This window comes from Crocodylus siamensis, chromosome 4, assembly GCF_052110815.1.
Source record: "Crocodylus siamensis isolate JL-2025a chromosome 4, ASM5211081v1, whole genome shotgun sequence".
NCBI lineage: Eukaryota > Metazoa > Chordata > Crocodylia > Crocodylidae > Crocodylus > Crocodylus siamensis.
This window is the reverse complement of record NC_143398.1, coordinates 115,483,482-115,509,986: the sequence shown is the minus strand read 5'-3', so window position 1 is coordinate 115,509,986 and position 26,505 is coordinate 115,483,482. Positions and strand designations below refer to the sequence as shown.

Below are 26,505 nucleotides of genomic sequence, written 5' to 3'. Positions count from 1 at the left end.
AGAAATAAATGTTACTATCATCATTATGTTTTGGTGGGTTTGAGCTGGCACTCCAGGTCTCTGATGTGAATTGGCATGGCAGGAGGAATGAGGCTGTCACTTGCACTGCACTTCCTATATTTGTTTTGTTGCTAAATAAAGGTACAGACATAAGTGTAGCTCCCCAGTCTAACTCATGGCACTTCACAGAAATATTAATATTAAGAGTTTACAGATTGCTAGCTTATAACCAGAGCTGCAATAGTTTAGCTGCCAAATATCTTGAAGACTTTGTTTGCTTCAGATGTTTTCATGTGACCAGGAAGCCAGGGTTCTGTGCATTTTCTCATTAAAATGATATGACAAGGCCAGGACAGAAAATGTAATCGCCACATGATGAAACCCCCAAAAATAGTACAATTTTTCCACACTTCTTAATCCTGTAGTTGCAGCACCCTCTAGTGAAAGAATTGTGAATATCCCCTGGAAAGAAGGTCAAGTATTGAATATTACATAGATATCTGTCGAATAGAAAAGAGAGTGCAACAAATAATCAGCCTTTTAACAGAGTGTTCTGCTGTGTGTGTTAAAAGCAACCTTTTATTCCACTACAAACCTGGTGAATTTTCAGAACGGCAAATCTCAGCTTTTCCTGCCTTTAAACTGATGAGTTGTTTATCTGTCTGTTTTGTGTTAAAATGGCCTGAATCCCTACTCCACCACCCTGGACTGAGATTTTAAAGGAGCCTAATGAAATTAAGCACCCAGCTGCTACTGAATATCATTTATCCTTCTTTCAAAACTTCCATCCCTATTGGTTTAACAAGACTTTTACAACTCTCATTGAGCAATGGCATCTTGAAATTATCCTTATCTTTAAGGACTGGGTCCACAGAATCCATCAAATCACCAAAATAAAGCTAAAAGATGCATTCAAGCAATTGGACACCAGATATTGTCCATCCACCTGCGTGTTTGTCTATCCCAAATTGAGAATCACCCTCTAAATAATCACAACCCAAAAATCCTGAAGTTCAACATAATACAAATGATAGCTTACAAAGCGTTAGACTTCAAAATCAACTTCAGTGTCCTGAAAAGGTAAGAACCAAAGGCTCTTTAATACAAGTAGAGTATTCACTGTCTCACATATAAGCTACATAAGTATCTAAATGATGCCCAAGATATAATAACCACTTAGGTAGAAGAGCTAACTAGAATCCAAACAATTCACTACTTCCCTGGAAGTTGAGCTAGGAAAATATTTTTAGTATCATAGGGCTGATCCTACCAGATGCCAGGAGACCAGATTCTCAAAAGTACTTAGGCACTTTCATATGTTTGAAAATCTGATTCTAAGTGGATGTGGAGGTACCTCTTTAATGGAGGTAAGGGACAGGGATTTAGTCTTAGGGTTTGCCCAATCTAGGGAAATTTGGAACAGTGTAAATACATTAATGGCAATACCAAATGAAGTAGATTGTGGGCATGTCTACACAAGACAAGGTTTACTGCACAGTAAACTAATCTAGTAAAGCATGATTGGGGCACAGGGCTGGGAAGCAAGCAGCTGTCTGGGGCAGGGGACAGTTTCCCAGCCCCTGCCCCAATCGGCTGATCAGGGCATAGGTCTGGGAGGCAGCTGCCCTGGAGACAGAACAGCTACCACCACATCCCCCAGAGCCAAGGCCTGACCCCAGTGCCCCCTACCAGCCTGGGACTGACACCTGGGGGAGCCTGGAGCCCCCCTGGCTGCTGTAGTGGGGGCAGAGCAGGGCAGGAGTAGCCTTGCACTGAACTGCTCCTGTCGGGAGCAAATTTGTTCCCAACAGGTGCATGTATAGCTTTCTGGGGAAAGCTTGCCCCAACAGCTTACTGTACCTTATTTTACTATGTAGTGGGAGCATTTCCACAACACAGTAAATTCACAGTACATTAATTCTACTGCACAATAGCCCTGAAGGCAAAAATCATGCTAATGCACTAATGTGCAGCAGAATTAGCCTACTGCACATTAGGGCTGTGCAAAAGTTCACCAGCTGTTTCGATTCGACACTGTATTTCAAGCTCAAAACAAAGGGCTTTGAAACAGCCCCAAAACAAAACAAGGCTAGTTGAAATTTTTCGAAAGTTTCAAAGCAGCCAGCAGCAAGGTGGCGGGAGACAGGAGAGAACCAGAGCTGAGCTCCCAGCAGCAGCCTGGAGCACAGCCCTGGCTCTCCCCATCTCCCGGCGCCGGGCTGAAGGAAGCCAATCACAGCACAGAGGAAGGGAACTGAGCCCAGGGTCAGTTCCCCTCCCAAGCACTGTGATCAGGCTGGGGAAAGAAACTGAGCCCGATTGCTCAGTTCCCCTCCCCAGCCCCACGACTGATCAGGCTGGGAATGGGAAATTCCTTTCCCCAGCCCAATGGTCAGGCGAAACATTGAAACGGTGTTAAAACAGCCTCACTGTTTCGACAAAGCAAAATAGAACAGCTGTTTCAACTCAAAATGAAATTCAAAACAAAACACTGTTCCATCCAAACCTCGAAACTAAAGTCGAAATGGAACAGTGCCATTTTGCACAGCCCTACTGCACATTAGCATTACAAAAAAAACATGCCCTGGCGCTACTGTTCAGGAGTGCTGATTACAGTACATTAAGTTACTGCCTGTTATTAGAGGTACTAAACGTAATGCGCCATGATTACAGTGAATTAATTAATATGTAAACACACCCAATCATCTTAAAGCACATTAGTAGACACACCCACAGAGTCTTAACTGAGACGACCAGAAAGCAATCAACATTTCCTATTCAACAGTCCACACGGGAGGGGGAGAGCTAAACAGAGACAAAAATAAGGTGGAGAAAATTTGTGGGAACAATTACAGTTTATGGAAAAAGAAGGACCAGAACTTCAGGCCACTCAGAACCAGAAGATTTGGGCAGGTGAAAAGTATTTTTAATTGGTTATAGAAGAAAAAAGGAAATGAAAGAAAGACTGAAAGGTGCTGAGAAAAGGGAAGACAGGCAAAGTAAAAGAATTAATAGAGGGGAGGTGTCAGAGAGATCAAAAGTGGGAAAGAATACTGAAGGAAAGGAATTCAGAGAGGACAGAGGAGAACAGGGCAACACTTAAAAAGAGGCTGAATCAGAAAAGAAAGAGAAAACTGTAGTTTCTACAGTAACTGACACCTTTTACCTTCTAAAATACAGGCAAACTTGGTTGTAATCTATAAAGAGATGGGGAACTTTTTAGGATAAGCGGCTAAATGTCTCCTTTTGTAGTGTGTTAGTTTTAGCTATGGCAAACCAGACAATAAAAAAGTCACATTTTTTCAATGCGTAAAAAAAAAGTAGCTGTGGTTATCCTGAAGCTATCTGGCTAATTTAAATTTGCTAAATAGTGTTGAATTCACCAGGTAGTTTCAACTGAGGGAAAAAAATCAGATTCATAAAACTGCCTGACAAGGAGGTGGTTCCATTTTTTACCAGCTAGCCCAGTGGTCAAGCCACAAACTAGGATGTGAGATAACTAAGCTGTTTCTGCTTCTGCACAGTCAGAGCTTACCATATTTTGAACCTGAATCACATTCCTTCTAAGAAAAGTGACCAGTGACTACACTGCAGGGGATTCTGGTCTGTAAGTAGGCGGAAGAAGGGTGAAGGGTGTTCTCAATTTTTTGCTGTTCTATTTTGTATAAACACATAAATAGTTATTGTAGCAGTGCCAGGGAGCCATGTGAGTGCCCCAGTCACCAACCTATATCTCTCTTGCTTTCTAGGATTCACTGAATATTTTAGTACCTTATATAATGTAAAAGGAAATAACAGTAAAAAGTTTAGAACAATTTATATTAAACTGTATAGCATGCAGAGACATTTTGTTGTGAATGGAGTTAACTCTTTCAATCAAAAAGTATTACCTATTCAACAGCCACCTTGGAGTTGGGGGGAGAGCTAGATAGAGACAGAAATGAAATGGAAATGATTTGGGGGGGTCATCACAATTTATGGAAAGAGGAGGAGCAGAACAACAGGCCAGTCAGAACAGGAAGACTTGGGTAGGTGAAAAGGATTTTTTTAACAGGTTATAGAGTGAGCCTTCAAGAAAAAGACAGAACAGGGGTTAGATACAGGGCAGTTATAACAATAGCAGGAACCGAGAAAAGCTTGAGAGCGATGAAGAGTTTTGGACCAAACTCATATTTTTCCAGTTTGGCCTCCAAACCAAAAAGGGAAAGAAAAGAATTAGTTGCAGCCCTCCCATCATGTGCTATGAGCTCTTAAATTAAGAGCTACTTAATCTAAAAAAATGCATTATTACCAAATAATCAGGTTACATTTTTTTCAGACAGCATAGAAACTTTAAGATTTTACATTATATTTTAACACAGTACCTTTGTTTTCCAGCAGAGTATTTAGAAATCAGTAGAAAAGTTTTCTTCCCTGTGTTCACAATTCTCTGAATATTTTAAAAACAGATTTTGTAGCAGATCCCTAAGAGTCCCACTTGGCCCACAAAGACTTTGTCCTAGCAAGCCAGGAAGTGGGGTGCAGAAGAGCACTTAAGTTTCTGTTCCACCCAGGAGAGTACACAAACACCAGCAGACTCTCCCTGTGCCTGAAGAAGGGTGGTTGTGCCCAAAAATTTGTAAAGAACAATTTTTCCAACTGCTTAGTTGGTCTAATAAAAGAAATCACATTTACCCAAAGAAATTTGTCTGCAAAAAAGCAGTTAAGTCATTATGCTGTTTCTCCAGAGCTGTGAGTCTAGTCCTACTCTGGACTCATGCCATTCCCCGTCCCCCACGGATATTCAATCCAGCTGTAAAGGGGACGGTAGTCATTTAGGTCTAGGGAATCAAGGGAAACCAGTTATGATACCAGGTACGTCACTCCCTTTTGTGCTGCTTTAAAACCTTGCATACTTGACCACACTAGCCTGATAGGCTTGGATTGGTCTCTGACAAGGGACCCCACTGAAACCAGATAAGGCCATTTTTTCCATGGGAACTGAGATGGGGAAAAGATGATGGTAATGGCATTAAAATCCTTGATTTTTGCTTAGAATCAGGCCAGGATCAGAATTTTCTCAGGATCAGGTTAAGAATTTTTCTTATAATAGGATAATAAAGGTAATAGCCTATTACATGCAATAGCCCTATGATTGTACATGCAACATCATACATTTCTCTTATAGAGCAGGGAAACCATATACAAGAATGATAATTTTAAAAAATCATTCTAGATAGTGCTGCAAAAGGCAAGGACTTCTTAGGGTGACATCTTTTATTCGACCAACTGTGTAGTTGGGATAAAGTTAGACAAGGTTTCAAAAGGTTTCACATTTGTTTAACTTTATCCCAGTTACCCAGGTCCAATAAAAGATGTCACCTGCGGAAGACATGCTCTGCAGGCAGTTGGGGAGGTTAAGTTGCCACGTCCTTATGTCTGAGCTTTATCCTACATGTTTCAGGGTGTAGGTTGTAGCCGTGTCAGTCAAAGGACGTAGGTGGACAAGGTTCTTTGGGTAAATCCGGTATCTATTATTAGACCAACTAAAATTTTATGATTTTTTTTATTAATTTAGAATGTTATCACTTTCTTTGGGTAAATCCGATAACTAAAGTTGGTCTAAAGATATCGGATTTACCCAAAGACCTTTGTCTGCCTATATTCTTAGATGGGCACAGCTATACCCTTTAGGATAAAATTAGACAAGGTTTCAAATCTGATATCTTTTATCAGACCAACTAAAATTTTATTAGAGCATTTTATTTTATTAAAATTTTAGTTGGTCTAATAAAAGATATTGGGTTTACCCAAAGAAGGGGATATTCCAAATTCATTTTAAAAATCATAAAATTTAGTTGGTTTACAAAAAGTATCAGATTTACCCAAAGAACCTTGTCTGCCTATGTCCTGAGACCAACACCACTACAAACTTTGGGATAAAGTTAGACAAGGTTTCAAATCTGGTATCTTTTCTTAGACCTACTAAAATTTTATGATTTTTTTTTAAATGAATGTAGATTATCACTTTCTTAGGGTACATCCGGTACCTTGTATTAGACCAACTAAAATTTAAGTAGGTCTAACACAAGATATGGGATTTACCCAAGGAAAGTGATAACATTCTAAATTCATTGATGCCTCATTATAACTAGCCTCATTAGAGACTGCATACAAAAAGACTTTGGCTGGCCTAACCCAATTTGACATGGCTTTTAGTTGGTCTAAAAAAAAAAGTCTGGGATTTACCCCAAGAGCCTCGTCTGCCTGCGGTCTTTCTCCCTCAGCCCGCACACCTGGCCGCAGTGCTCCGCTGCCCGTGCAGAGTACTTACGGAGAGCCGTGCGACGGGCGCTCTGCTCCGCTCCTCTGCCGCCAGCAGCTGTGCTCAGGGCTACGGCGCGCCGGCTCTGCCTGGATCGGAGCTGCACCGCCCCCGAGCAGCACGGCCCCAGCTCGCCTTCAGTTTTGATTTCCCGCTGCCCAGCTGGGGAGGATAGAAAGTGAAACTTAGCGGCAGGAGAGCCTGCTTCTCCCTCTGCAGCCGCTGCGTGGAAACGTGACAGGCACCGCCAAGAGCCTGCATGCACCGCCCCGCCCCGGCGCTCTCTCTCTCTCTCTTTCTCTGTCTCACAGGAATCCCTGCCCAAGGACCTCGGGGAGAGAGGGGCAGCACAGAGAGCCACAGGGTCAGAGGCAGCCAGGCTTATGCTGGGCTCAAAATTAAGTCACTGATCGCTGAAAATCCCTGTCCGGGTGGACTAGAAATAGCCCTGGGGACGGGGTGGGGGAGTTACATCTGAGGGAGAGGGGGTGAAGGCAACCCTTTGTGTGACAAGCAGATGTATTGTAAAAACAGGTGAGCACTATAAGCTGGGGGGTTAGAAATAATGGGCATGTCTACACTCTTATTTCTTTCATATGCAGTGCCATAGCAAGGGGGGCAAGTGCCCCAGTCGCCAAAGCAAAGGGACACCAACAGGCACTGCCCAGTCGAGGTGGGGCATGGGGCAGTGCCGCAACCGGCTCGTTTGGGGGCGCAGGGATGGGGGTGGCTCCCACTGCTGCGTGCACTCCTGGGCAAGCATGGGGGGCATTTGCGGCTGCCACTGCAGGCTTTGCCCCAAGCACCAAGCTTCGTTGCTCCAGCGCTGTTCATATGGCTTTAGAAGAATCAAGGTGTATTGTCACAGTTTTCATTCCAAATTCCTCAACCAGACCAATGCCCTGCAGGAAAGCAAGTGTAGCTCCAGGATGTCACTCTCAAAGTTGTATCTGGGGCAGGATGTTGTGATGTGCTCCATGGTTTGGTCAGGGTTCCCACCGTTGCAGCCAGGCAAGGCTTTTAGGTGCCACTTGTACATCAGGTGGCCACGCCGGCCATGTCCAGTGCATATCCTATTAAGGGCTGTCCACATGCTCTGTGGAAGATTGAAGCCTGGTTGTTGCGTTGTTGGGTGGGAGACAAGGTTTTTATTTGGGAAAGTGTTTTGGCAATGCCCAGACTTATTGTACTATGCATTAGCGCAGCTGGTAAAAACTGCTAATGCACTATGTGCAGTAGATTAGTCCAATGAGCATTAAGCATCACAAAAAAAGCATTTGCTTGTACTAAAGCACAGTAGATTTAGTCCAATGAGCATTGTCACCAAAAGAGTTCATTTGCGCTACTGTGTAATTATGATGCATTAATGAAAATGTGTAGACATCCCCATTATGTCGCAGAAGGATACATTGCATACAAATATACAAATGTATGTCACAAAGATACATTTGATAGTGGTCAAAAGTACAGGATAAATTGCACAGGCATTCTATACTAGAAAGTATATGGTATTAGGAAAGGGAACTATCAGAGAAGGAGTCATTTCTCTGCTGCAGTTCTTCCTCTTTTATAAGGATACTGTCTAACGGTATTGTGAGGCAAGGCTTTTTATGGGGTGTGATAGTTTTTATTGGACCAACAGCCAGGTTAGAATAAGATTAGATGAGCTTGTTAATGTAATGCATTGCATATGGGACCTAACAATATTCTGATTCAGCCTCACTCCAGAGCTTGAAAATAGGGTTGGGTGCCCTTGGATATTTGTGCCTGCATCCTAATATTTATTTAATTTATGCGGAAGACCTTTTCAATCAGCCATATTTAACTTTTTTTTTTCCATCATGAATGTTGGGCAAGGTGCCATCCAAGTGATGAAATTTCCAGGCACGTGAAAAAAATGCTGCTTGTCTTTGAATACCATCTGCCCTCTGCCTGTTAATCCAGGGGAAAGGCAAACAGGGAAATGCACTTTTTTCTTTTTCTTGACTCACCTTCTCCCACCCAAGCATCCAAAGATGTCTGCTAGGACATCTAAATTCATTAATTCATCTAAATTCATCAACCTGTAGGTCACGACCCAAAAGTGGGTCACAAGAATATATGAAAGGGATGCAAACAACCTTTAAAAATGAATTCTCCTTTAAAAGAGGAAAATGTGGGAAACCATGGCTTTCACCTTGCAGGCTGTCAGAGTTCCAGCCTGCAAGGGGCTACCTCTGCCCCACACACCCATCCCCTGCTCCACACACTGGGAGGTGACAGGCAGTGGGTAGGGAGTGAGAGGCATTGAGTCGGGACTGGCCATCAATATTTACAAATGGGTCTTGGTACAAAAAAGGTTGAGAACCACTGTGCTAGGACAACATGCACAGAACCTGAGAAGTTAAAATTAATTGTATCTGCTAAGGACACATTTTACACAAGCAAGTCATCCACCAGCATATTATGAGAACTGACAGCTGAAATTCAGTTCTAGAAAATTACTTGGGCATTGGGTGACAGGATGTGCTAATCATGATTGCCTTCTGGCCAACACTGGTGATGGAATCTGAGAATTCTCAAATTAAAAGGATCTTCTGCAGTTTGAACTAAAGAGCCACAGCTCTTCAGAGAGGGGTTGGGGCAGTTTACATTCTCAGTGGAAGAGAGGGACTTGCTGGCTCCCACATCTCCTTGAGCTGAGTAACTGATTGTGTTGATGCAACTGCTGGGAAAAATATGCAGAGATGAAGGTTATTTTGTTAATTTGGTTTTATACTCCAGGGGCAAGTAAACCACTCACATTAGTTCTGTACAGAACAAAAAAAGATATGGTTTGTCAAAAGAATAAGCAAGACTTTTTCTCTGCACTAGGTAATCCCTTTGTTCCATGTTGTAGGTAGGAAAAAATACTTGGGAAACAGGAGACATAGGTTCTAGTTCTCAAAGAGGAGGTTTGGACATGGGAGGATGATATTGGCTACATCATGTAAGCATAATCTTTAAAATCCTTGTATGTATTTATAATTATAATTACATACGCGTGTGTGTGTGTGTGTGTGTGTGTGTGTGTGTATAAGGGTCCCATGGTACTATATATATATAATGCCATATATATATAGTGCCATGGGGCCCTTATACATGGTACTATATATATGTAGGGGGGGGCCTATATGTGTGTATAAGGGCCCCATGGTACTATATACCATTATATGCACCTATATAAAGTACCGTGTGTGTGTGTGTGCGCGCAAATCCTCACATGGTATTTAATTGGAGGCATGAAAGGGAGATGGATAAGAAGGGAAATTTCTGGGGGAATGGCTGTTGGTCTTTGATGACAGCACTTTTGCCACCTCCCAGAAGAGGGAGGCCTCCTGAGGAAATTCCCTAGAATTCCCTGTAGCTTTCAGGTAAATAGGGAGAAGCAGTTGCCAAGCAGCCAGTTTGCTTGCGTGCAAGCAGATGCAGCCGTAGTAGGGTGGAGCTTTGGGTAGGTGTGGATTTCAACAGCAGCTCAACAAGTGTGTACCCAAGCCGTTCCTTCCAGGTAACTCTTGGGATGGCCGTTCCTGTACTATTCTTTAGACCGGAAGTGACATCCTCCATGCCAACTGTCTCCTTTAGCCTTCATTTTTCATTGAATGACCTCCCTCTCAGATGTCTGTTCTTCCCATCTTGCTTTACTTCTATTTCTACTTATAAATGTAAGAACTTACTGTGTAATGGACATACGTCTTTTTTTAATATTGCATCTCCATAAGCTGTCTACTTTCTTTTCATGTTCTTGATTTGTCTCTTTAGAGGTGGATTCTCCTACCCTTATATCAAAATATATTTTAATCCACAGTAGCCATGTTGTAATCCTTAGCTCTTAACCATAGAGGAAGGTGCTAGTTTATGGTTAAGGGCTTCAGAATCTGTCCCTTTCCTTGTTCACTCCTTGAAGCAAGGACCTTGTTTACTTGCAACAGTTGAAAATCTTTGCAATGCAGTGACCTATTAAAGTTAGTACTTGTTAGGAGATAACTATTGCCTTAAAGCAAACAACTTTGCAATGCCCCAAGGGCACTTAATATGTGCTAAATTGCTTGAATGTGCCATCTGCTCATGTTTTAACTGAACTTAGTAAGTGTTAAGTTGAACACTTGGTGTAACTTCACCAGAGGGTGAAGTTACACATTACACTAAATCTGTGGAGCATTAAGTGGTGTTAAATTAGAATATGTTGTAAGCAGTCACACATTAATACCATTTATTACCTGCACATCTCTGACTTGCCCCTAAAGGGTTAGCAAGCAGGAGTGTGGCTAGGAGCCAGGACACCTTGGCTGTATCCCTGCTTGGGGAGGGCAAGGTGAGGAGGCTTGAAGCAGGGCATCCTGGGATGCTGGAGGACAGCACATTGCTCATTTACTCTTTGTAGTACAGCCCAGAGTTAACACTTGCCTGAAGTACAGTGCCATAGCAAAGGGGTGGGGGGCAGAGCAACCACCCCAAGCACAAAAGTGAAGGGGCACCAACAGGTGCTGCCCAGCCTCATATTAGAAACTGCATTCCCCACATAAGATCCTCTGTGATAGAGGGGAGGGGCTAAAATAATTGTAGAATGTATTTTTTCTAAGGCAGGTATTGCTTAAGTGTTATCTATTTATACAGTGCTTGGAACAATGAGACCATGATCCTCAAATGCCCCTGCAATAGGAATAGACTATAATAGCTATAATTATAATATTAAACTACACTGAGGAAGATTTTAGAAGCACCTACATGAGTTATGCCCCCAATTCCCATTAAAAATAAATGGCAGTTGAGCAGACTTTAAATCTTTTCCTAAATAAGTAAAGTGTTAAAAATGTGTCAGCGCCTCAGCAGGATGCTGGGTTGCTGGGTATGCTTCAGAGGTTTCACTGTACTTTCACCTTTACTCTTATTTCTTGTGCTTACATCCATTTTTTTCAGAAGTGCACACATTTCAGAAGAAAGCCACTAACTTTTGTCTAAAATCAGATATTTTTGTAATTTGCCAAGAACTAAGAAAACCTTTGAGCTGCCATATTTCTGTCAAATATTCTTTTTTTGATTTATCTGTTTTTCCTGTTTCCTTATAAAACAAGAATCCAAGTAAAGAAATTCAATGCAGAATGCTTCCAGGAGTACGCAGTAGGAATTTAACAGTTAAAATCACAAAGCCAGCAATGGAACAACTTAAGCTTTGCAACAATTGCATTAGTTTAGATGCTTTTACATTAAATATTATGTTACTGGTTTAGACCCCAGCTCAGGACAGTACTATTTAGAAAACCACTTAAACATGTTCCTAAGTTCCCATAGCATCAGTGATACTTACCTGTGTATTTATAGCACATGATGAAATCTGTCCTGAAGAGGGACATTTTTCTAAACTGAGACACTACTCCTTAAGTATGATGTTTAGTATATTACTACTTATATACTTAATGTAAAACATGCAGAATGTACAACACTTATAAGGTAATGTTGCACTGGGAACTTTTAACTACAGGCAGAGTATAGGTGAGGCTTTTTGATAAAAGTTTGTGGAGCTTTCATGGACAATAATGACTGGAACTGATTGACATCCTGTGATACATTGTGATATTTGCTCACCGTTATTCAAATTATTTTGCCTATTTAAATTATTGCATTGATTGTCCACTTTCAGATGTTACCATCCGCCATTAAATCAAGGCACAGGCAGCACAAGTTGTTTCTGGATGGAACAAGGATTACAGAAGAGAGAAGAACCATTCAAATGGAGTAAGAGGCTTTGGGACCTTTAGAACTCATGAAAGATGGTGCAAACAATTTTCCATACATCAGGGAATTATCAAATTGCAACAATTTCACAGGAACACAAAGGGGGGAAATCTCCTTTTATATGCTACAATTTTCAAGTTCCTGTGCCCAATAAAAACTGCTACCACAAGAAAGGACAAATATTTCCAAAAAGTGCACAAAATTCCATATTTCTATCAAAAATGGAAGTTCCATGGATCAAAAGAACAGACATATCTCATGTTGGTCACTCACTCACATACAAACTGAAGAGAGAGACAAACTGTGAAGCAAAAGTGGGCTCATTTATCTGTTTTCACATCTCCCGGCACCCCCAGCAACAAAAGGTAGGGATAAGCCAAATTTGCTCTATCTACAGTGTTTCCCTATGATTGTTTTACAGATTTGTATAACTGAGCCTGAGGGCTGAATGATAGTGATTTTATTACAGATGCAGTGGGTTAAACTGATAATTGAGTGGGACTAAGAAACTCATTTCTCCCAGGCTGAATTGACGATAAATAAAATTTAAACTGCTTTTCTTTGAGCATTTGAGTGGGGTTAATGCATTCAGCTCAGGTGGTCATGTTCCAAAAGATAATTTCCCTGTGATTTGAGGAGAACTTTACTGGCCCTTTAATTTTCATTGTCTACATTTTACATGAACATAGGTTGCCAGACAGGACAGTACACACATGCAATAGAGAAACACAGAGGCAATTCCATGCTAAGTGAAGGACAAAGTGTATTTTAAAATTCCTCCCCATCATTTTCTTCTTCCACTGAGTCAGTTCCCACTTCCTCATAGTCCTTTTCCAGTGCAGCCAAGTCCTCTCGGGCCTCTGAAAACTCCCCTTCCTCCATGCCTTCACCAACATACCAGTGCACGAATGCCCTCTTGGCATACATCAGGTCAAACTTGTGGTCCAGCCTTGCCCAGGCCTCAGCAATGGCTGTGGTGTTGCTTAGCATGCAAACTGCACGCTGCACCTGTGCCAGGTCTCCTCCAGGAACCACAGTGGGAGGCTGGTAATTGATGCCAACCTGAAAGTAAGAAGTAAAGAAAACAAAAGTTAAAGAAAAGGACGATAAAAACAAGAAACATCATAGGTGGGTGAAAAGGGGGCAGGTGTGAAGCGAAAAACAGAGTACTGAAATTATGTAATGTCAAATATCAGCTAAGTTGCCCTTTATTTAACTATTCCTTGTTCAGCTATAACCAATAAAAAACAAGGCAGAGCAACTAAACTGGGTACAGGGAACCAAGAGGGGTCATGCACTCTACAGTTGAATGTCACTGAGATTATCTATATTCTTCTCAGTGTTTAATGCCCACAACTGCTGCTCAACATGAATTACATTGTTGTATCCAGCTGTAAGGAAAATATGTTCCACCTACAAACTTTCAAATCAGGGCCCATCCCCTGAGAAATTTAGATTAGTTTTCCATATTTGCTGCTGTTAGCCTCTGGAAAACAAGTCTGTCAGTACTGCTGAATAGCCAGCAGTGGGAGTGCATGACTGGAAAATCACATTCATGACTTATTTAACAAGATGGATTCTATTTGTTTTTAAAATTATATTAATAGTTTAGGGGACAGTCTGACCAGCTTCTTTAGAATTTAATTCCTAATTTAACACCTCTTTAGTTTAAAACTTTCTTTAGAGTTGACATTTCCTACACTGCCAAACAAGCTAATGCTTAGGGGGCTGCATCAACAAAAATATCCAAATTCCAAAAGAGACACTGCAGATTTTACACACACACACACACACACACACACACACACTCCTAACCATTCATTTCTCTCACAATCATAAGTAGCAGAGAAGTGAAACCACATGTTAGTCTAGACCAGATGTGCTCAACCCCAGTCTGTGTGCCAGACCTAACTCACAACACCTCACAGGCTCCCCATGGGTCTGGAAGTTTGGCAGCAGCAGAGTGGTGCAGGGCCCCAGGGCTCAGTCCCAGCATGTGGGGCAAGGAGGGGGTGGTACCAGGCCCCAGGGCCTGATCCAACTCATGGACAGGCTCTGTGCCACTCATCTGGCCCACAGAACCAAAAGACAGGTGGTCTGAACTACTTCACAATGCATCTTTAGTAAAAAAAAAGGGCAGTGCACTTTTGCCTTCCTCACCTTGAAGCCGGTGGGACACCAGTCCACAAACTGGATGGTTCTCTTGGTCTTGATGGCAGCAATAGCTACATTGACATCTTTGGGGACCACATCACCCCGATACAGCATGCAGCAGGCCATGTACTTTCCATGCCGTGGGTCACACTTCACCATCTGGTTGTTGGGCTCAAAGCAGGAACTGGTGATTTCTGCTACAGACAGCTGCTCATGGTAGGCCCTCTCAGAGGAGATGATGGGTGCATAGGTCACCAGGGGAAAGTGGATGCGTGGGTAGGGCACCAGGTTGGTTTGAAACTCTGTCAGATCCACATTGAGGGCCCCATCAAAGCGCAGAGAGGCCGTAATTGAAGAGACTATCTGGCTGATGAGGCGGTTAAGGTTGGTGTAAGAGGGGCGTTCAATGTCCAGGTTGCGGCGGCAGATGTCATAGATGGCCTCATTGTCCACCATGAAGGCACAATCTGAGTGCTCCAGGGTGGTGTGGGTGGTCAGGATGGAGTTGTAGGGCTCCACTACAGCAGTAGAGACTTGAGGGGCAGGATAGATGGCAAACTCCAGTTTGGATTTCTTGCCATAGTCCAGGGAGAGCCGTTCCATCAACAAGGAAGTGAATCCAGATCCTGTGCCCCCACCAAAGCTGTGGAAAATCAGGAATCCCTGCAGCCCAGAGCAGGCATCAGTCTGAAAAGGAAAAGAGAGTAGATACAGTTTAAATCTGAGACTCCCATGACCTCCTCCTGAGACTGAATCTGGAACATTTATACCCAGTACATAGCACAGAGTTCAGCAAAGCTTTCCTGGAAAAAGATTCGTTCTCTCTCTGTCCTATGCCCTCTTCAACAACCCAGCTGAGGAACTATACATTACACTGGAGATTATCTTAGGCCTTTCACATGTCTCAGGTTTAGTTTTACCGAATCACTGGATGAACAAATACCTAGCCATACACTTATACACCAATATGTATCAATACTGGCTCTGATAAAGTGATAAGGGTTACAGTTTCTTATTCTAGGAGTCCCTGTTTAAATGGATTTTCTCTCTAAAGCAACCTCTGAAAACCCATAGTCTGTGGGCAAGATATGACCTGGAGAGTGGCAGGGAGGGAAGGGGCATGCTTTGGACCCACATTGGATCATTCTTACCTGCCACTGGAAAACCTTGCTGACTCCTGCTCTAGTATCATCCAATCAAGTGGGGTATGATTGACCAAACCTCTCTGACTGGGTGAGCTCTCTACTCTGAGTCAATGAGACTACCTGGAGCCAGATAAGATCTCTGTTCTGTTCCCCTGCCTTCACCACAAATCTAAATATCATTTCTTAAGGAATGGCACTTACCAGTTTACGAATACGATCAAGCACCTTGTCAATGCTTTCTTTGCCAATGGTGTAGTGACCACGGGCATAGTTATTAGCTGCATCTTCTTTTCCAGTGATCAGCTGTTCTGGATGGAAAAGCTGTCGGTAAGTGCCAGCCCGCACTTCATCTGTCCAAAAAAGTAAAACTGTGAGAAGCCTAAAGCAGGCAGGCTTCAATGGCAGTCAGTTCTGCTGAACATACTACACAGGAATGCTAAATGGAAGTACTGTATACTTTAAATCATGAAAGACCATTCTCTTTCAGATAAAAAGCTCTGTGGTGTCACAAAGAGAAGGTACTGGACCCACTGGAGGAAGAAGAAATAGATACTTTTTATTGCAATCAATTTGTTGTGGCAGTGCCAATTTGTGGAAGAACTTGTGGAAAAAAATAAGCTTCTGTACTGACTGGAGGACAAGCCATCAGAAAAGAAAGGAGCTTTGAATGAAATGGTGATTCCTCAAAAAAGGGAATGGAAAATTCTCAGGAAACCTTTTCAGAACATTCATTCTCCTCTCTCCAATCTGAATTGGGGGAATGCAGCATTCAGACCACAAAGTAAAATGCCATTATATACAAGATGTAAAAGTGATGAAGAAAAGGTACACAGATCATCTCACATTTATTAAATACAGGCCTCCTTTGATCTACCATTATCAAAGTCCACCTATGAAGGTAAAGGAATCTAATAGAATTTGGTACTAAAAGTCTCAGAAATATTTTATGCCCTAGCGATAGACCAAGATAAAGAAGTGCTACATTGGAGACTGGTGAAACACAATACTGAAAAGCTGAAGAGTAGGTTCTTTTTCATTTTCCGAGTTTAATTCTGTACTGACCTACTACAGTTGGTTCCAAATCCACCATGACAGCTCGTGGCACATGTTTTCCCGTGACTGTTTCACTGAAAAATGTGGTAAAGGAGTCATCATAATTGGGTTTGTTGGACGGATTCTTGAAGGTGCCATCTGGCTGGATGCCATGTTCCAGACAGAAGAGTTCCCAGCATGCGTTGCCAATCTGAACTCCTGCCTGACCGACGTGAATGGAGATGCACTCACGCTATAGGGAGAGAACAGAGGAAAAGTCAGAAGAACCAATGCATATCATACCTCCTTCTTATTCCTAAAAATTCTTTATGTCTAGAATACTACTGTGCAGAAATCTGAAACCAACTTCTAACTTGTTTTGGTCTGAATTCTCCAATGCTATGTGCACCCGAAGAATCACTGTGCAGAAGAGCCAGGGAACTAGGACTTGCCCACTTTCTTCTGTATGCAGTAAGAGTCCCAAATATTATTTACTAATGGGAAACTATGTATTTTGCTGTAGAACTATACATATGAATAAATAGCATCCCTCTCAAAAGGTAAGTGTATATTTGAAGGTACACATTTGAAGGTGTGTGTTTGTGTATGTGTAGCAGAAGCATGCATTTATATATGTTTATGCACATACAAACAGGAAAATATATGCAGGCACACAAAATGTTACCTTGCTTCACATGGACTGACAGACCCCAGAAGAGGAGCATGTGCCAGGTCTATTTATTTTCGTTCCTGGCGCAGACCTGACGCAGCTGTGTGGTATTTTTCAACTATATGTAATCCAAGAGAAGTGCAATGTCTTCTGATTCCTTAACCCTATTATGGCAGGCTGGAAAAAACTGCTCTAGGAACTATACATTCCCTTCAAAACTTATTTGAGATTCTTCTAATATGATACAGTTCTCTCTGAGACCCCCCTAGCCACCCATGTATTTACACCCTGCATGAGCAGGCATGGCTGCTCGAACAATGTTATTGCAACATAATATGAGCATATGCTTATATGTTTAAATAATTTTGAACAGTTATTACCATGGCATCCAGGCCCTTTAGCTAGAGAACAGTAATGTGAAAAATAAAAGCATCGAATTACATCCTCAACAAAGTAAGTGTGTCTGCCCTGAAGCTCTTTTAACTACACAGGAGTATGAATTTCAAATATCCCTCTGGGAAAGCCCTGCTGCTGGCTTTGATATGTTCAAATATAGATGCATATACCAAACACTTCTGAGCTGGTTTTGAATGCTATGGCATCGTTTAAATGACAGTTCTTTCCTTCATGTTCACATATAATAGTTGTCAAGCCAAATTCTGCTGTCAGGTACACTTGTATTAGCCCTTTACTACCAATAGAATTGCACCAGTGTACCTGAGAGTTTAATCTGAAGGTGGTAGAACAGCATTGATAGTGATGTAGGTATAGATGTACTGTGGAGAGTTATTTAGGTGTCACTGGTAGTATATTCTGGCCATGGAGAATTTTAATTACTGGTGATGTCACAAAATAAATACTTCAGTGTGAGTCTACTGGACTGGCAGTAAAAAAAATGAATCTCTTCCTTTGTAAACTGAGCACATGGGATTCATAGACACATGAAGCACGATAATCCCATGACAAGTGTTCACAGGGCGCGTCTACATGTGCACATTTACTGCGCAGTAGCCAAAATAACTGCATAGTACGGGTGCGAGTCTACACATGCGTATCCATACTTATGCAGACTTGAGCATAAATTTGATACCTGCATCATGCAGGTATCAAATTTACGCCCAGTTAGTTACTGCACAGTAACACACATGTAGATGCCTTACTTCGCAGTAATACTGTGTGTATGGACTGACTTGAGACTAACTTTAGTCCTAAGTCAGTCCACACACAGTATTAATACCTCTAAATTACTGTATGTGTAGACACTTATTCCTACCTACTGTGCCATAATTTACTGTGAGGTAAATTTAAGCCAGTGTAAATGCACGTGTAGACATGCCCACAGAATAGCATTCAGAGCAGAACCACATTTAGAAGTTGGGCATTGTCCTTGGAACCTGAGGAGCCCCTCTGCTCTCTGCCTCACATTAACAGATGGATACTGTCTGAACCTTTCTACTTCCTCAGACTCAAATGAGTGGGGTATTGATCCAGAGATTTAAAATTTGAGGATTTAATTTAGGATTAACAAAGACCACAGATCTCTTCCTTCCCTCTTAGTTCAGGCCTTCAGTCCCACTGATTTGATATGTTGCCTATTTAATGTGAATTTCTTAGTTCTGCCCTTGGAGCTGGCCAGAACTAATGTCTCTCAGCAAGAGGGAGATGCATCTACTCCCATTCTTTCTCCGTGCCTCCCTCCCCCTCCCAGACTACCTACAGTTTTGAAATGCTCTAACTGCCAGGGTGGAGAGAACAAAAAAAAGTAGAACAAGGTTTTGAAAGCAGGGTTTTCAAAATAAACAGCTTCAAAATAGGTCACTGTGTCTTTAATATTGAAGAGACTGGACTTGTCTTAGAGTGCCAGATAGAGTAAACAGATCTCTCTAAGACATTTAAATCTTGAGCCTACTCAAAACTCATATTTCACATTCCTTCTCTAGTAGCCTGGGTCTCACATTTGCTCTTATCAACTATGCTGCTGATCCAAAGCCCACAGAAGCTAATGGAAAAACTCCTATCTGCTACAATGAGCTTTGGATCGAGCTCTTCCTCTAAAATGCTCTTTTATAAAATCAGAAGCAGTAATGTTAGCAAAAACTTAAACACAATTTAACTTAGTTTTTAAATATACTGGGACGGCTTTTAATCTTCTGAATGTATCTGCATTGCTATTTCTGAACAGTATGCTATGTAGCAAACCAAGAGACATAGGTGCTGACTTTTATTTTTGCTGGAGGAAGGGAGGGGCAAGATGATGGACATGTGGAAAGTTTTACAGATTTCAGGAGACAGCCCTCTTCACAAGGGGGGCCAGGGCCTTCAGGCCTCCACATACTTGGCACATCTGCACCTCTGTGTGCAGTTAGGTTTGCCTAAGTAGACGGGGAAGCTGTGTTAGTATGCCTGCTTGTAAAGGGAGCATTCTAGATCCGGAGAGAGCACTAGTTCTTTACCAGGAAGGAATGACATAGTTCTCAGGACCAAAATAAAGCCCTCTAGAGCAATACCCAGGTTGAAATGGGTTTTTCAGCTGCATCTATAAAAAGGCTCCCAGAGTTAATAATGAATCTACCAGAAATTCCTAAAGATGAAATGCCGTTTTTTCTTCCTTTCAGCAGTATTTTCTTTCTCTCTCATGCACACATATGTGCATATCAACACCCACAAAGCCAAGCCAGGAACATATGTGTGTATATGTATGTGTGTGTGTGTGTTCAATGAATAGAGATTCACATGATTCTTATAAGGGTTACACTAATTTAACAAAACACTGACTTTTGTGACTATTTCAACTACATTTTTAAAGTGACTTCTTTTGAGTTTTCTAGTAGGAAGCTACAAATGATGTGAAATGCTATATTATCCATATGCTACTAAACTTAAGTTTCAGAATTACAAGCAAAAGGCACTGAACAGATTGTTCTGATTGTAACTCCACTGACTTAATTAGAATTCCACTGAAGGAAAATATGGTGTGCTATAATTTTCCCAGCCTGCATTTGACACATTCTGAATCTCACTTGCTCTTTGTATTCAGTAGCAGGAGTTTCTCCTTTTACTTTGTGATGTATCAGTGAGATCAGGGCTCTATGACACAAACAACTAATGACTGGCAAAAGGCTGATGTCATAACAGGGCCTGTGGGCATCCTTGAAACTTTCTTGGATCTGTGGTGATTGGAGACTGCTCACAACTCTTAAGAAAATAGAATCTAAAATCACAACCTTAGTGAACTGTCCAACCCTCGTACTGGTTTCTTATTCACAGTATCATTTAAAAATATATTTCCCTACCTAGATGAAAATTTCTGTATTTTTATTTTTGTTTCATTGCCATTGATTGCTGAAGTTATGAATTCTCTGACTCTACACAGGAGCTCAACAGATACAAAATTAGTGTTGTGGCCCTTTCATATCATATGGGATATGCTGGTATTTTTGTGTGTTCAGAATGAACTTTCCCAGCATGGATTCTGTGATGGATTAGAGGGATTTGATAGGAAGGGTTTGGTCTATCCTTGGATTTTCTTCTTCTCTGCTTGTCTGCTTTACAGGTAAGAGGAACACTCTGTTAAGCAACCTCCCAGGTGTAAGGGTTTCAATCTTCCACTTGAGGAATGAAGTAGAATAAAATGACAAGGAATAAAAGCACTCACTTGGCAACAAATGGGCTACTCTGTTGTAAAGGCTGGGCCAACAGGTATTCTCAATGCAGTTCACCTGCATCAGTACCTGATTGGATCTACCAGCTGAATCTAGACCCTGAAAGCGAAAGCAAGCTAAACCTTTTGCTTCTCATCAGGCTCCACAATAGGACATATAGCAGATCTCCCTGACTCCTTTCCTCTTCCTCCCCCACAAATCCTCCTATGCCCTGTATGACAGTGGCATTCCCATGGTCCCACTTACCATAATGTCTCCAGTGGTGTTCACTTCCCTTCTTGGTCAGCAGTAGCAGTTTTTGATACAACTTTCTCTGCTGTTGTGTGACTCTGAACTGTAAAGTAGGGGGGGAGCCTGGGCCATGCACCAAACACCTGCTGCTACTCATCAGTGTCATAGTGCAGGGTGGGGAGTAGGTCACAATCTCCACACCTCTTCCCATTTATATCACTAACTCCTATACCTACTCCCTCCCCACACACACAGAGTTCATCCCTATTCCCAATATTCAGGACACTACAAATTCTTCCCTACAGACATATAAAATTGGAGCATAACCTAATTCAGCATATATTGCAGATTCTTTGACCACTTAGATACACGCAAGATTAAATTCAGGCTCTCTGTACCTATATACGATTCACATATTCATATTCTCTCACCAGTAGCCTTTATATGTGCACAAGAATCTTTCCCAGGCTCCACTACAGAAAGTAGAGAAAACAAAGGAATGTGAAATACAAACAGAGCAGGAAATAAAGAGATGGAGAATAAGTATAATTACCATTCTGGTGTATTATACCACTGCTCTTGTCCAGTCCTTTCTATAGCTTCTTCTGTGTCCTTGCTTTTGTCTGACTCCCCTTGCATATCCTAATTTATTTTATTGCTTCTCTTTGCATATGTCAGTACCTGGGACCACAGTACAGCTGTGAAATATTCAAGTCAGAATCCAGCTGGTTTAACTGAACAAGAAGAGAATTGGCTTCTTGTTGCAGTGCTTATAGCAAAAGAATAGCTGAATGGATATACGCACACGTACAAGTACTTACATCCAGGGACTGCTTTACTGTCTGCTGCTTCTGCTCCAGGCTGAAAGTTGAAAACAGGAAACCTATCTCAGACTCAGAGCTCACATTACAAGGAGTATAACACAGTTAACTCCTCAGAATCTGAACAGTCTGTTCTCTCCTTTTCTTAGAATCACATTGTGTATATTTAGCTATTACAGTACAAAATGTACATTTCTTATTATTTAAGGTAAATTCACCTTACACAAGTTAGTACTGGGCTATTGTACTGTCCATTGGTAACCCGCTTTTAGCTACCGGTATATCTTTGCTTAATTCAATTCATTGTTTGCAGCTAGTTGGGGTGGATTGCCTTTTTATTTTGGAGTGGATTGTACTATTATTATAGACATGATGGTTCAGGAAATATGTGAGACACACAAACTCTGATGGATTTCTTATCGGGGGTGTTGCACAAATTATCCACCTCATCCGCACGCTACAACTTCACTTCCAATAATCATCACTTCTTCCAAACCATAACCACAGCTGTGGGTCACAAAGATGGCCCCTTGGAATGCCAACCTCTTCATGAGCCACCTGGAAGAAAAATTTATAGAAAACTACAATATCAAACTTGCACTATACCTGTTTGGTCCAGTTAATGAAGATATATCTTCATTAACTAAACAGAACATCAAGACTCACTTATTGACTTCCACCACAGATTTAACAACTATCACCCCTCAGTCAGACTTTCTCTGGAATACTCCTGCCTTAACATCAACTTTCTAGATAACAATTCATATCCAGAATAGCACCCTGCATACCACTATACACAGAAAACCCACAGATCACCATACCTATATCCACAAGACCAGAAATCTTCCAAAGCCTATCAAAAAAGTTGTAATCTACAGCCAGGATCTCATATACCACTGGGTCTGCTTTAAGGAGAACACTCATTGTGCTCACCTGACTAACCTAAAATCTGCCTTTATATAACCAGGACACTCCAGCTGAAAAACAGACCACACATTTGAAAGAGCTGTCCCTCATAGTAACTTGCTACAATATCAAAAGTATTTTTGACCACACACCCCTGGTGGTCACCTACTACCCCACACTGGAAAAGATCAAAAGAATCATCAGGTAACTACAACCTGTACTTGACAAAGATCAGACCTTGAGAGAAATATTCCGAGACCACCTGGTGATGGTTTTCAGACCAATTCATAACCTTTGCCCAACTCACAGGCAGGAGTGAGCCCACCTGCCATCCATTAACCACCCACCATCAGGCCAGAATTCTTGATCCCGGCAGAGAAAGCCACCATGTAGATGGATTGGGAAGCTTCCACCTGCTCCAGTTCATTATGGCCTTGGATGGTGAGGAGCATTTTTTTGGCATACACCAAAAGGACATTCTCATGGTCAGTTTAGTAAACACCAAACTCAACAACCACTTGCATAAGAGCCAAAGGAAGGGCCCTGTGGTGATGGTATAGAGCTGGATGTGGGGAGGCTTGACGCACTTCCCATCCAAAAGTGATGGATTCAATCAGGGTCCAGTTGAGCTTACCCCTTTGGAGGTACCTGGAGAAACCATATGAAACAAGGACCAAAGCCAAATTCCCTCCCTATGAGGTATCTGTTGGCCACTACTATCAAACATTTTCTCCTGGTTGAGGAACAGGAGGGTGAATGATTGGTAGTCCCTCCAAGTGAGCTTGAGGAGATCCTGGACCATGTACAGGTTATCAAAGATGATGCACCCTGGAATTGTGTACATCCAGTTGGGGTGAACTACATCTGCCAACACAGACCTCAGCCTCAACAAGATGGCTTTTGCTATGACCTTTAGTCCATGCAAAGAAATGAGACTGGGCACCAATTATTTAGATCACAGGAGTTTCCCTTTTGGGGCAGTATGATCAGCACACCCCTCTTGCTTGACAGGGGAAGCTCCCCATTCGTTTCAAATCAGACTGCAACACGATCTATTCAATGGGTGGTCTTCCAGAAGACATGGTAGAACTCCACTGTCTTACCACCAATACCCAGAGATTCACTGGTAGACGTCAGGCAGAAAGCTTCTGATAACACCTCAACCTGGTACTGGCTACAGGGGATGACCTAATCGGCGACCTAGTGATCGATGGGAAGCTGTGTGACAGCAACCACGAGTTGATCACCTTCACCATCCGCCGTATAGCTGGAAAGTCAGTCAGCAACACGGAAGTCCTTGACTTCAGAAAAGCCAACTTTGACAAGCTCAAGAGGCTTGTCAGTCAGGCCCTAACGGACCATGACCCCAGGGAGAGGGGAGTTCAAGGAGAGTGGTTGCTCCTCAAGGGAGCAATCCTCAGTGCACAAGCTAAGTCCATTCCATCTCAAAGGAAAGGCAGCAAGAGGGCACAGCAGCCACCCTGGCTCTCCAGGGATCTAGCAGGCCTCCTAAGGCTAAAAAGAAAAGCCTACAAAGGATGGAAGACGGGATTAATCCCCAAGGAGGATTATTCTGCACTTGTCCAGTCCTACAGGGGACAAACCAGGAAAGCCAAGGCTGCAGCTGAACTCCAACTAGCTTTGAGCATCAAGGACAATAAAAAGTCCTTTTTCAGATATGTGGGGAGCTGGAGGAAAAGCAAGGGCAACGTTGGACCCCTGCTGAACCAGATGGGACAACTGACAACTGACGCCCAGGAAAAAGCCAACCTATTAAATGGGTACTTTGTGTCAGTCTTTCATCAGTCCCATGGGACACCCATGCCCGCTACGGGACAGGGAGGTCCGGGTGAGGGAGATCCCCTGCCCTCCATAAATGCTGACCTCGTGAAGGAACATCATGAGAAGCTGGATACCTTCAAGTCAGCCGGCCCTGACAATCTACACCCCAGGGTACTCAAGGAGCTGGTGAGCGTCATAGCCCAGCCCCTGGCACAGATCTCTAAAAACTCCTGGTGTTCTGGTGAAGTGCCTGAAGACTGGAAGAAGGCCAATGTGGTGCCTATCTTCAAGAAAGGGAGGAAAGTGGATCCAGCTAACTATAGGCCCATTAGCCTGACTTCTATCCTGGGGAAGATCTTAGAAAAGTTTATTAAAGAGGCCATCCTTAATGGACTGGCTGACACCAACATCCTAAGGGATAGCCAGCATGAGTGTGTTGTGGGTAGGTCTTGCTTAACCAATCTCATTTCGTTCAATGACCAGGTGACCTATCACCTAGACAAGGGAGATGAGATTGCTGTCATATATCTTGACTTCAAAAAAGCCTTCGATCTGGTATCCCATGATCACCTCTTGGCGAAAGTAGCCAACTGTGGCCTTGGGTCCACCATGATCTGCTGGCTGGGAAACTGGCTCCATGGTCGGACCCAGAGGGTTGTAATTGATGGCAATCACTCATCATGGTGTCCTGTGACCAGTGGAGTCCCTCAAGGATCTGTCCTTGGACCCATATTGTTCAACATCTTCGTTAACGATGTGGACATTGGAGTCAGGAGTGGACTCGCCAAGTTCACCCATGACACCAAAGCATCCACGCCAGGTAAAAGGCGGGTGATTAGGCTGACCTAGACAGGCTCAGCAAATGGGCGGACAAGAACCTGATGGTGTTTAACACTGAAAAATGCAAGGTTCTCCACCTTGGAAAGAAAAACCTACAGTGTCCTTATAGGCTCAGCAGTCCTATGCTGGCTAGCACTACGGAAGAAAGAGACTTGGGGGTCATCATTGACCACAAGATGAACATAAGCCTGCAATGCGATGCTGTGGCTAGCAAAGCGACCAAAATGCTGGCTTGCATCCATAGATACTTCTCAAGCAAATCCCGGGACGTCATTCTCCCCTTGTACTCGGCCTTGGTGAGGCCGCAGCTGGAGTACTGTGTCTAGTTTTGGGCTCCACAATTCAAAAAGAATGTGGAGAAGTTTGAGAGAGTCCAGAGAAGAGCCACGCACATGATCAGTGGTCAGGAAAACAGACCTTACGACGACAGGCTGAGAGCCATGGGGCTCTTTAGCCTGGAAAAGCGCAGGCTCAGGGGATGATCTGATGACCACCTATAAGTTTATCGGGGTGACCACCAGGATCTGGGGGAAAGTTTGTTCACCAGAGCGCCCCAAGGGATGACGAAGTCAAACAGTCATAAACTACTGCGAGGCCATTTCAGGCCGGACATAAGGAAGAATTTCTTTACTGTCCAAGCCCCCAAGGTCTGGGACAGCCTGTCATCGGAGGTGTTTCAAGCACCTACTCTGAACACCTTCAAGAGCAAATTGAATGCATATGTTGCTGGGATCCTATGACCCCAGCTGACTTCCTGCCCTTTGGGCCAGGGGCTGGACTCGATGATCTTCTGAGGTCCCTTCCAGCCCTAATGTCTATGAAATCTATGAAACACAGCCAAATTGAGACAATCCTCCAGCTGGTCCCAGTCACCCATGCTGACCTGTGCTAGTCTCTCCCACAGGACCTTACAACATAGTAATAAGTTGGATCTGGACAGAAGAGTCCCATGTAAAAATCTCTTGCCCTTTCCCAGAGCTCACTGGGATCTGCGAGAAGATACCATCTTCTGTTAGGAGGCAAATGATGTACTTCTTGACACCACTCATTTTCTCCAAGGCATAAAAGAAGTAGGAGCTACAGTCAATCTCAAAGAGACAAATGTGCCATGGGCAACGTGTTTGTCCAGAGCTTGGAGCTCTTCCTGCTTCTCCTGACACTCTCTGCTGAGGGGCAGGTTTTCTGGGTTAGTGGCAAGAAG

The 26,505-nt window shown here is 42.8% G+C and overlaps 2 protein-coding genes across 11 annotated transcripts in view; both read right to left on the bottom strand.

Moving 5' to 3' along the window:
• The window catches only part of USP18 (ubiquitin specific peptidase 18), a 33,487-nt gene extending 21,513 nt beyond the window's left edge, over positions 1-11,974 (bottom strand). For 2 of the 3 annotated variants that reach the window (XM_090043506.1, XM_090043505.1), the window contains exon 1: positions 6,314-11,974. The gene's annotated coding sequence lies outside the window, so the exon portion shown is untranslated. The remainder of the gene's footprint in view (positions 1-6,313) is intronic. The other variant, XM_090043503.1, reaches the window with a different exon arrangement.
• An 825-nt stretch (positions 11,975-12,799) lies between these two features.
• Positions 12,800-21,873, bottom strand: LOC149866381 (tubulin alpha-8 chain). Of its 8 annotated transcripts, none has more exons than XM_090043496.1 (6): positions 21,777-21,853; positions 21,509-21,689; positions 16,423-16,645; positions 15,562-15,710; positions 14,222-14,902; positions 12,800-13,123 (listed from the first exon to the last, which is right to left on the bottom strand). In XM_090043496.1, the coding sequence occupies exons 2-6, from the start codon at positions 21,509-21,511 to the stop codon at positions 12,830-12,832; spliced, it is 1,350 nt and encodes a 449-aa protein (XP_089899622.1). In that variant the 5' UTR covers positions 21,512-21,689; positions 21,777-21,853; the 3' UTR covers positions 12,800-12,829. The 8 variants fall into 8 exon arrangements, with proteins under 8 accessions (XP_089899622.1, XP_089899624.1, XP_089899623.1 ...); XM_090043498.1 differs by having other exon boundaries at positions 21,509-21,636; positions 21,777-21,822; XM_090043497.1 differs by having other exon boundaries at positions 21,509-21,653; positions 21,777-21,817.
• Between the last annotated feature and the right edge of the window lie 4,632 nt (positions 21,874-26,505).

Coding starts and splice junctions, on each gene's coding strand:
- LOC149866381 (XM_090043496.1), bottom strand. Junction 15,711..16,422: donor TTTGGAACCAACTGTAGTAG/GTCAGTACAGAA, acceptor TTTTTTGGACAG/ATGAAGTGCGGGCTGGCACT. Junction 14,903..15,561: donor TTGATCGTATTCGTAAACTG/GTAAGTGCCATT, acceptor TTTCCTTTTCAG/ACTGATGCCTGCTCTGGGCT.